This window comes from Solea senegalensis, unplaced genomic scaffold, assembly GCF_019176455.1.
Source record: "Solea senegalensis isolate Sse05_10M unplaced genomic scaffold, IFAPA_SoseM_1 scf7180000013710, whole genome shotgun sequence".
Lineage (NCBI taxonomy): Eukaryota > Metazoa > Chordata > Actinopteri > Pleuronectiformes > Soleidae > Solea > Solea senegalensis.
In genome coordinates this window covers 68,893-79,773 of record NW_025320873.1, presented here as the reverse complement: position 1 = coordinate 79,773, position 10,881 = coordinate 68,893, and the positions used below count along the sequence as shown (strand labels likewise).

General features: G+C 40.9%; 2 protein-coding genes and 1 long non-coding RNA gene across 3 annotated transcripts; 1 reads left to right on the top strand and 2 right to left on the bottom strand.

The window, feature by feature from the left end:
* Positions 1 to 35: 35 nt before the first annotated feature.
* On the bottom strand, positions 36 to 2,812 carry LOC122760517 (zinc-binding protein A33-like). Its single transcript, XM_044015594.1, has 6 exons — positions 2,374 to 2,812; positions 2,134 to 2,229; positions 1,803 to 2,033; positions 1,226 to 1,248; positions 1,018 to 1,136; positions 36 to 586 (listed from the first exon to the last, which is right to left on the bottom strand). Exons 1-6 carry the CDS (start codon positions 2,767 to 2,769, stop codon positions 36 to 38), a joined length of 1,416 nt encoding a protein of 471 aa, XP_043871529.1. The 5' UTR covers positions 2,770 to 2,812.
* Positions 219 to 10,611, top strand: LOC122760524. Its single transcript, XR_006358434.1, has 3 exons — positions 219 to 493; positions 3,039 to 3,120; positions 10,406 to 10,611. It is a non-coding gene; the product is annotated as an uncharacterized LOC122760524 (long non-coding RNA).
* Positions 4,316 to 10,737, bottom strand: rapsn (receptor-associated protein of the synapse, 43kD). Its single transcript, XM_044015595.1, has 8 exons — positions 10,372 to 10,737; positions 9,441 to 9,779; positions 8,701 to 8,859; positions 7,889 to 7,987; positions 7,674 to 7,796; positions 7,513 to 7,566; positions 7,227 to 7,426; positions 4,316 to 6,231 (listed from the first exon to the last, which is right to left on the bottom strand). Exons 1-8 carry the CDS (start codon positions 10,594 to 10,596, stop codon positions 6,159 to 6,161), a joined length of 1,272 nt encoding a protein of 423 aa, XP_043871530.1. The 5' UTR covers positions 10,597 to 10,737; the 3' UTR covers positions 4,316 to 6,158.
* Between the last annotated feature and the right edge of the window lie 144 nt (positions 10,738 to 10,881).

Genomic DNA, 10,881 nt, shown 5'->3' with positions numbered 1-10,881 from the left:
TTTTCTACAGAGGTGCATCTGTTTGAGAGTCTATTCTACATTCCATTCACTGTTATGGTCAGAGGGCAGATTGTCAGCGGGCAGGAGATGTTGCCCTCCTCGGACAATCCAGGGGAGATGTAGGGGAAAATCCTCTCTGTAAATTTGTCTTTGAACATGTATATTGTCGTCATATCAGCAGTGTTGGTGAACACTACCTTTCCTTTATCACAGTCCAGCTCTACTCTAATCCTCTCAGGCTTCTGCTTCAGCACGAGTTTCGTGCAAACCGTGGTCTGAGCCGAGAACGTGTCTCCATTACTCAGGCCGATCACCCAGAAGCCCTCGGCAGGGTTGAGGAAGACTGTGCTCTTCCTTTGGACCGATTCCCGGACCACTCCAATGTACCAGTCTTTGCTTTGGCCCACCTCGACTGTCCAGCTGTGCTTTCCTGATGTAAAGCCAGTTGCTCCCATCACGCTCAGACGGCTGGTGCAGCGTTCAGGATTGTCAGGTAGGAGCTGCCTCCTGCAGTATTTCACACAGGTGAACTCTTGTGAGAGTTCCAAGTTGGAATGGGCTGTGTTTGGATCCAGTGTGATGGGAACTGAAAATGTACATAGAAGCAAGATTAAAAATACTTCCAGTGTGTAAGAATTAGTGACATCTCTAATGTTGAGACTCCAGATAAACTCAGGACTTCTAGACTCAAACTTTTGTTCTAAGCACATCAGGGATCTATGGTAGCCTTCACATACCAAAAAGGATGTCATTCTTCATCTGTGTAACAAGCTTCTGCTTCAGAAAGTGAAAGAATACTGACTAGTTTGACTGAAGCAGCTCCTGTAAAGAAAGGACCATACCTATACCATGTACAGTATATAAAGGCTTATTCTAAGGCTATGATAGTGATATCACACTCATACAAAAACGGATTATACACAGTAGTATGTTCTGCCTATAAAGCCTCCTAACTGTTGCACAATGGACCTTTAATGTAAACATTCTAACTGTTCAGGATGTTGTCTGTTCACCCACCACAGTTGACAATCTTGGCCATCCTTTTCCAAACTCCGAACTTCAGCGATCCCAGATGCTTTGCAGAGTTTATCAGGATGTCTCTGATGCACTCAGGCTCTCGAATGTCACATTTGATCCTAGAACATCAAATGATAACGGTCACTGACCACTGTCTAATATAGAAACAAGGAGTCAGAACCCAGTTTAACGCCTCATTCATACATACCTTTTCTTTGTCACCTTGTATTCCTTTTTGAGAAAGACAAAAAATGGGCAGCTCAGTTATACAGTATACATGAGTTACATGAAGGGTCCATTATTATTTTCCTAATCAAATTGGGTAGACAAAATACCCTAACATCGTAAGACAGACCATATAATATTAGAGAATAAGGGAAACCTAACAGTTCACACTATGAACAAACACTTGGTGTCAACGGAGAAAACTTTAGAACCAGACTCAAAGATGTGCAGCCATCTGCCACGGCTGGTTGGGGTGAATTGAGGAAATAGCAAAAATGGGGTAAGAGAAAAGGAGATCAGGAGCAGATGTATGACAATTGTGTTAAGTACTGTAATTATAGTGTAATAATAATAATGGCTATAGTTATTTTCTTCTTCTTCTTTTGGCTTCTCCCTCTCTAGAGGTCGCCATAGCAGATGGCCCGCAAAATTTGACAAAAAATTTATGCCGGATGGCCTGGCTGGGGTCAATATAGAGTGTCCAATTAATAATGAGCAATGGGAATTGGGAACCTGTTCAACAAGGTATAGGGAAATTTCCATAATGGCAGGAAATGTACCTGTAAAAAGGGTAAATCCTTCGCTCTGAGGGCGGTCTCAATATCAGTGATGGTGGAGGAGAGGGTTCTGATCTGGTTCTTGATATGATCCAACTTTTTATGCATCACTTGCGTCTTAATTTCCTCCTCCTGTCTGAGCACCATCAGTCTCGTCTTCTCCTCCTCCCAGAGAAATGTGTGTAGCTTCTGAAATTCCTCCTTGATCACGTTCTCATTTTGATTTGCCTGGGTCTGGGATGTTGAGGACGTTTGTCGTTAGTTGAAGAAAAACAAAAAGCATGCTGCTATGTTCGGGATAACAGGATTTTATTTATTTATTTATTTAGTATACCTGTATATAGGTTTTTGTTTCCCTCCAGTGCTCCTCCTTCTTGTTCAGTATCTTAAGTTTTTTCTTTAAAGACTCCAACATGGTTGAGACTTCAGTCTGAAATGAGAAGTATGCTTTTCAGCACCTAATGTCATTTTAACAACCACTGTTAGCTGGCATTTTTACACAAAAACTCATCTGAATACAACCAGCTATAAAGACAAAGGAAAGAAAAAAATAGCTGCAGTCATTTTACATCACCCTTTTCTGTTGAGCAGCCTCTTCCACTGGGCAGCATTCGTGGACTTTATGCTGTGTTGACGTCTGGCAGACGAGACAGATGGGCTCTTCATCGTTCTGGCAAAACATTGTCAGCGTCTTTTTGTGAAGAAGACATACTTCTTCATCGTTGCTGCTCGACTGCAGTTGATATTCATCTGCAGCTAACTTGAGTGCCAAGTTGATAGGCGGCCTCGTGAGAACAGACACACTGCGACACACGGGGCATTCTCGAGATCCTTTCCATTCCCAGAATTTCTGTAAACAAACTCTGCAAATGTTGTGACCACATTTCAGAAGAACAGGAAGACAATAAATGTCAGAGCACTGTGGGCAAAATAAGTCCTCCTCACAGAGTAGTGTGCTTGTTGCTGCCATCAAGTTGAAGTGTTCCTGTGGAGTGCAGTTACAGGAAGAAAAGTCTTCCTGCTCTTCACTTGTGAGAAATCTGAGGGCTTGGTTAACACAGTAAATGTTGGCAAACTTGTATGACTGGTTAAGTCGGCAGAAGGTGTCCTACTGTATGTCAAAGCAATTATGTCATCACTTATTCTATATTTTGATATTATTTACCTACACTTATCACACCTTCTCTTATGTTAATCATTTATTCTGCTTTATTGTCTCACTGTTATGTTGTGACACAGGGAGAGGCCCACATTCCTGTCTTCAAGGACAAGGACACTCGTTTGTATTAGGTTCTGTGTGACCTCAGGAAAGTAGCCAAAGGTATGTTTGGTTTTAATTGAGTTTATTTAAAAGGGGTAATTTCCATTGCCATTTCACTTCTGTGCCAGAGTTAGTAAATGAGCTAATTTTCATCTGTAGTCTATTGACCTGCCAACAGACTACAGATGAAAGTACAACAACCCTGGTTATCCTACCGCTGCTGTACTTCTGCTTTACAAACTCACTCAGTGGTGGAGCTGCTTGAAAACACGACATCTGAAGAATGTAAAAATATAAATAAATAAACTATCAAAATCTTTTAAAGGAATACTTCACCAATTTGCATGTAGCTCTGTATTTCTAGAATAGGGGTATTGTTTTTGATAATGTTTGCTTCCCAACCTCAGTTACCCCTGAGTCGAGAAATATTGTCATTCTTTTTTTTGTTACGTGCCCACCAGTGATACTTGGTCCAAGGCTTTGAAACTGCAACGCTAATGCCGCCCTTTTTAGACCCTCTCGTAGGGGGACGGGACCTTATTCCCAGAATGTAAACAGTGTCCGCCATCTTTGCTAACAGTTATGCTAACGAGACTAAGTGTCACTGGTGGACATGTGACAAAGAAAAGAATGAAGATATTAATCAACTCTGGGGAAACTGAGGTTGGAAAGCACAATTTTTGAAAAATACTACCCCCATTCTAGTAATACAAAGCTAAATGCTAATTGGTGAAGTATTCCTTTAACAATATGACAGTGGTGATAACTGATGGGTTCTTGGTCCAGTGCTTTTCAAGTCTGCGTATAAAGGGTCTCTATTGGTGTCACCTGTTTGCATGAGACCAGCTTGTAAAACAGTATGATATGTGGGGAAAGATCATGGCGTGTATAAAGGAGTTAGCTGCCTCTGTTACTAAATATGGTCCTATGTGTCTAAAGTTAGGCAGATTAGGTATTGGGTCACTGTTTTGATCTGGGGTTTTTTAAAGGTTAAATTGGAATTGAGAATGATTCCAAGATATTTAAAATCATGTAGAGTCATGGGCTTTTCTCATCAGGTTGCTGTGTCATTACGATACAGAATATAAAATAACATGTCGTACTGTAACATTGAGGCACACCTTTAAATTCCAGTGACGATGTGTTTTATTTGCTTTCCACCGCTATTTTAATTCCAATATAATCTATTCTCTCTATACCTGACACTTTCCATAACAATGTACAGTGAATCAGCATTGAAATAAAAAAAAATCGGTCACTTTTACTGTTCTTTATTTTCCATAATGAAATGTCCCCACATTTGACACAGAAACATAGACATTGACTCAATGCATAAATATATTAACAATGCATTTTTGTCAGTTTTCTTAGTAAATCAGTTGTATCTACATGACGTCTAGAAAAACATAACAATTCTCCATATTAAATGTTTTGTTATTACTGCATTAATCCTCTGAAGAGGAGTCGAAAACAGAGGTAGTTTAAACTGTTAAAGATGAGCGGCTGCACCGTTAAAAATAATAAAATAAAAATATCTTCTATGCCCAAGACGACAAAGATAAACAATGGAGAAAATAGCCAGGATTTACAGGAGTTATACATTGAATAGACAACAGCTAAACGCACACCGTTCATTTAGCAGTGACCTCAAACAAAGGGAGGTAAAACAGTGATGTACGTGTTCTTGCAGTGAGAAACATAAGTGCTTGTGCAGTAAAGGTCAATGTGTTGGTCTCTCTCATGACGTCAGCCCATTCTAAGATGAGAGAAAACAACAAAGTGGGAAGTAAAACAGTTTTGTGTGGATTCTCTCTGTCGACATCAGTGTCACCTTCTTAACTATGGTTGTTTTGGTGAGAGTTGTGGTTAATAGCATTTTGTTCCTGCAGTACTTCATTAGAATTAATCAGACAATTGATTTAATTAGACAACAGCAATCCAATTTAAAGATCGGTTAATAATTCAAACACTGACATTACTATTTTTAACCCCCATCTATTCTATTATGTAGTTTTTTCTTATGTTGTATGTTCTTCTTAGTGTGGTTTTAGGAAAAGCCCTTATATGTTTCTACCTCACCATCGCTCGTACGTTTATATTCTGTTATTCTTGCTGTCAAGTCTTATTTTTCATGTATTTGCTGTGTGAAAAAAACCCTAATAAGGAAAAGAAATTTAGTACACTGAGCTACGGAGCAAACTAATTAGTCAAGTTTATACCAAATCGCTAAATAATTCAAATAAACTGAGTGAATATATAAGGAATATGAATGATAAATCACTGAATATGATGAAATACATGAATACACAGTTCCGTGGATACACATGTAACTCAGCCTTGTCTGGCATTGCAAATATCGCAAACCACATTTAACCACGATACTTCAGCTCGACTGGCTTTCGTCGTGAAAAGAAAAACAAACAAAAAAAAACCGCTGTATGTACATGTTTTGTAAAGACATACTAGTTTTTGAATGGTTAAGAGATTTTAGTTTGTTGCAGGTTTTATAAAACACCTCAAATAAATCAAACCTTTAACACTGATCTATACGAGAATAGTATGTACATGAATACAATAATAAATATACCAAGTATGAAATCAGAAATGGCTCTTGTGTTCTGAATAAAAAAGAAATGAACTGCTGTGTAAGGATCGAGCAGTGCTGGCGTAAAAATAATGTTGAATTTGAACAACAAGCAATTCTTCCAAAGATCATATTATCTCATTTTTCCCTAAATGTTTCTAATACACTAAATACACTAAGTAACACATGTTCTTCGGACGCTTCCCGTCAAAAATAATGTACTGTAGCTTCTTTTTTTTTTCTTCAACTTATACTTTAGTGTAGCTCTGTCATTTATACATCAGCTTTAGTCACTCACAGACTGATGTCTGTAAATAAGATGGATGCATTGATCGTGACCTCAGAGAAGCTCTGGAACAGTTCTGTGTTCAGTTCAGCATCCTCTGCAAAGAGCAGTGAATTATTACTCCTCGTCTGTGGCACATCCTGAGGCTGCCTGCTTCTCACATCGGTCAGGAGCCTTCCAGGCGTCGCGCTGTGTCTGCAGATCCAACGCACAAACACAGCCTCGCAGTCACACAAATCCAGGCTTCATGGAGGATTTGAAACATTTAGGGCAGCCTTTTGTTCCGTTTGTCTGCAGACACCTGAAGAGATGAGACGGTACAGAATCAACATATGCATGTCAGACTGTGTGTTAAAATAAGGTAATATGCCTGTTACAGTACAGCTTTAAGTGGATTTGAGTTTGAAAGAAGTGCAACACTGCCCTCCAACAGCTCAAAGTCCACAATCACTGGTCTAAGTTCTTCTCTTCCAGTCTTGATGACCACTCAAAGCTGCTTCACACAGCTGTCAGGAGCAACTTGAGGTTAAGTCTCTTGCCCAGGGACACAGCAGCATGTAGACAAGCAGAGCCAGGAATCAAACTCTCAACCTTCCAGATGACTTATCCACTGTTTACACGAGTCATTCCCAGAGACTGGGTCAGGACCCACAGATGGGTTACAGAATACTGTTATTTGTTGTTTTGATTTGAGCTACACGGTGGTATAGTGGCTAGCACGGCTGCCTCACAGCAAGAAAGTCACCAGTTTGAATCCTGGCTCGACAAAGGGCCTTTCTGTGTGGAGTTTGCATGTTTTTCTGTCTATGTGTGTGTTCTTTGGGTTCTCCAGTTTCTGCCCACTGTCCAAAAGCATGTAGAGGTTAAATGAACACAAATTGAGTGAAAGGTTTGTGTTCAATTGTTGTGTCTGTAGGTTTGCCCTGTGATGGACTGGCGACTTGTCCAGGGCGTATCCCACCTTTTGCCCTGTGTCAGGTGGGATTGGCTTCAGCTCCCTGTGACCCTCATATGGAGGATAAAGTGGTAGACAAGTAATGAGTGAGTGAGGCTGGAAATTACATTACAAAATAGTCAAAACATTATATAATGGCCAAATTTACTCTTGTGATGATTTATATTGTGAATTGGGTCACAAAGCTTTGTCAAAAAAACAAAACAAGTGGGTGTATAGCACCAGGCAATTTTAATTATGACAAGTATTCAGATAATAATCACAGTAAAATGTGTGTTATTTCTGAAATGTACAGATACAAACTGATAAATGCCAAGAATATGCTGAGTAAGATTCCTCACCTGAAATGGAAAATGTGGGAACAGGGCAAGGACTGCAGCTTTTGGTCCCTGTCCCCGATGGACTCTCCACACATGCCACAGTAGAGCTCCAGCTCTTCGACACACTGCAGGAACTTCACCACCTGCTCTCTGAGCTTCTCCTCCTGCCCCTGGCTTCGATAAATCCCCTCACTCAGGCAGTGAACCTTCAGTGCACACAGCTTAAGATACACACAGGAAAAACACTGTAAAGACAAGACTCAATGTCAGTAACCTAAGCAATTAGAAGTCAAACAGCATTGAATACCTTGTTTCCCATTCCATCGGCTAATATCTGTGATCGCTGCAAAGAATCGAGCGCCTGGAACAGTGAGGGAGAGTAATCAAAATGACTACACACAAACATTTTGTAAATCGTGTAATTCATAGTTGTCTGGAACCACTTTTGAAAATGTTATCATAGGGTACCTTGTCAAATTCTTTCTGCAGAAGCCAACACTTTGCAACACCCAGATAAACATGTGCTTGTCCAAGACGGTTTCCAATCTCAGTCATAATACCCAGTGCAGACTCGTAGCGAGGGAATGCTTTCTGCATTGAAAGAAGATAAACACAAACACAGTTTACCACAGTCAGTGCTGTCAGGTAAATCTAAAACGTTTGCACGTGTGGTGGCACCTTACATCAGTGTCCTTCCTGTAGCGGTGTATGTCTGCAAAGTTTAATAAGCAGAGAGCCTGCAGAGGACGGTCACCATGCTGCAGAGCAATCTTCATAGATTCCTTAAAGAAAATAAAAGCACAACAATCACAGAGGAGCACCACACTGCAGACAGACGGCTAAGATGCTGTGTTTTTAAATACATTTATTAGCAAGTGCATTTTCATCCAGTGGCAGCACTATAAGTTACAACATTATGTATTATGTTTATATGATACTTAATTGAATATAAAATGATAACCTTTGTGACTTATGCTCATTCAAGCAAAGATCCTTCAAAGGGGTTTTGTTTATCCTGGATCTAAAGGCTGAACTAGTGAGTAGACTGAGAAGTGTTTGATTTTGCACTTTCAGTGTCATATGTTCCAACATGCCGACGTTGTTGACTCCTCTTGTACTCTGGTATTATATTATGACAAGATGTGTACAAATATGCATCCTGTTTACATTTACATTCCAAGGCAATCACACAAGTTATTTGTCACCCTCGGTACACAATTAGAAAAGGATGAAGACCAAAGCCACGCGCTTTCATTAACACTTTAAACCAGTGCCTCTGTGAGCATATTTTTGTCGCGGTCTAAGGCCTCGTACAACGGAGCAACTGGCACTTGCACCTGTCAGCAGCACAACATCTACTGTATGTGCAGCGCCGGCATCAGGGGATTCTGGCTTGGGGAGGAAACCAAAACCATAACGTATGACATTCTCCATACGTTATGTAAGTTTGCCTCTGAGGAGAGCAATTGTGAGTTGGACGGTAATAATACAATACCTCACAGCACTCCATGGCATCTGGTAGACGCTCCAGTTTCCTGTAGGCCACAGACATGTGGTACTGGCTCATCGCTCGATACTTGAGGCTCCAACCTTTGCCATAGTCATTGACGAGCTCAGCTGCTTTACAGGGGAAGAAGAGGGCTTTCTCATAGTCCTGTTGGCAGACGTGAACAGTGAGTAGAACCTCTGATGTCCAATTATGGCCAAAAAAATGACACTAGGTCCTGTATAGTTTTCACCAATGTCAACCTGTTAGTTTCTATCATTATTTGACCAATCTGAACACATTTGTTGGCCTCTCTGTCTTCTTTAAATTTGCGTTGTTAAATACTGTGACACATGAGTGCGTCCTTTAAAAACCACTTAATCACAATCCAATTGAAACAAATTCTCCCTGCAAAGTCGAGGGATTACTCCTACAAATCTCTGATGTCAAATGTGGTACATGCCACTTGCCAAAACCACTCCCATCTAATCCTCACCGCCCCGCCATCCGGCCCACTCACTCCACCCATGTTTTACAATGCTAGGTACTACACCATTGATAATGTTTACTTGGATGCTCTGTGGTGTCATCATACTCTGCAAATACACTGGCGACATCAGCACTGATTGCTCAATCAGGTTGTACAGCTCGAATGACAAAACTCTTCTTATCAAAGTGTCTGATACAGAGAAAACGATCACTATGATGTGGTTATGGTCATTTTCATGTATGCATTATATATCGAGTACCTTAAGTTGAACGTAGAGGTTCCCCAGGCTGCAGCAGACTCTGCACTCCAGCATTTTGTCGTCATTGTTGTGTGCATAACGCAGAGCTTTCTCGTAGCTCTCCAGAGCTTTCTGGAAGACGCTGAGGCCCAGGTAGGCGTTGCCCATGCTAAGACATACCTGTCCATTGAGCTGAAGACTGACAGTGGTGCCCTGCATGTTCAAGCAGGTTTTACAGTAGGAGACGGTTTTCTGGAAGTCACACAGCTTCTCATTGCTGCGTGCCAAGTTCAGGTAGCCTTCTGTCAGGTAGTCGGGATCCTCCATCTCTCTGGCTGTGTCGATTTGATCAAGTGCATACTGCGGGGAGAGGAGATCAGTCAAGGTGCAATCTGCAAATAACAATCAAAATAGTCTCAAATTCTAATAAATAAATCGTCTGATGAATTCCAAGACGTAAGGCCCCCACTTATAAAGAGCTGTAGGTGAGAGTAAAGTTGCTTGACTGAAGCTTGACTGAAGATGATTATGTCAACAAGACACCCCACACTTGTATTCAGGTTGCAGGACACTTATTTACTCTGCATTGCATGGAAGCCACAAATTAACCCATGCTTCTCGGGAAGGATCTCTTCTCCAGAGATTATCAGCAGGCCTTTCCAGAACTTTTAAAGTGCTATGACAGCATGAACCGTAGCATGACATAAAAACTGATGATATGCAGTGGCATTCCCTGACTCACACAAACTGTTTTCGTCTGGACATAAATGATCTAAACCAGGTTGAAATATTACTGATTATTTTCATTAAACAAAGCTAACACTGCTTAGATTGACATTTTTTCCCAAAATGACACCTTTAAAGAAATGCTCATCATTATACAGTGACTGAATTATTTCAGTTGTTTTTGTTACTGGATTCATGAAATTGAATTAAGTTGTTGTTACCTTACCTTGAGCATGTCTTTATATTTTCCCATTTCTAAGTGAGCTGTGATCAAGCACCCCAACACCCGGAACTTCCCTCCAGGATCTGAGGTTTTCTCCAGAACTTTTGTCCACACATGCAAGGCTTTGTCAGTCTGATTGGACTGATACAACTTCAGGCCCTTCTCTATCTGCTGCTTGGTTTGGTCCTGGCCCATTTCTGGTGCAAGGTGCCTCGTAAAAATATTCATTTGTTTAGGCCATGCAATTTCAGTGAGGCAGCAAGAAAGTATATCCTTGCCATGCACAGAAAAACTTGAAGTCGATCCTTTGAGAGGCTGGTGCCAAAAGGCCTACCGGATCCCGCTCTCTCAGCTCCGACTGAGCTGAGATGGAAAGGAAACTGGATCCGCTAAAGTAGAACGGCGACACAACAAGATCATTATCATCAATTGCTTCGTGGAGAGCTGGAGGGCCAATAAAATATCTTCCCCATTTAACCCTGCAATGATCCCTTCTCACCATCAAGTGTTCAA

Bases quoted from the DNA above. Each gene is read 5' to 3' on its own strand.
- rapsn (XM_044015595.1), bottom strand. From the start codon at position 10,596: ATGAATATTTTTACGAGGCACCTTGCACCAGAAATGGGCCAGGACCAA. The intron at 7,567-7,673 runs GTACCCTATGAT...TCACTGTTCCAG, and splicing joins TGCAGAAAGAATTTGACAAG to GCGCTCGATTCTTTGCAGCG. The intron at 7,427-7,512 runs GTATTCAATGCT...GTGTATCTTAAG, and splicing joins CCGATGGAATGGGAAACAAG to CTGTGTGCACTGAAGGTTCA.
- LOC122760517 (XM_044015594.1), bottom strand. From the start codon at position 2,769: ATGGCAGCAACAAGCACACTACTCTGTGAGGAGGACTTATTTTGCCCA. The intron at 2,034-2,133 runs GTATACTAAATA...TCAACATCCCAG, and splicing joins AAACAAAAACCTATATACAG to ACCCAGGCAAATCAAAATGA. The intron at 1,137-1,225 runs GTATGTATGAAT...TTGATGTTCTAG, and splicing joins TACAAGGTGACAAAGAAAAG to GATCAAATGTGACATTCGAG.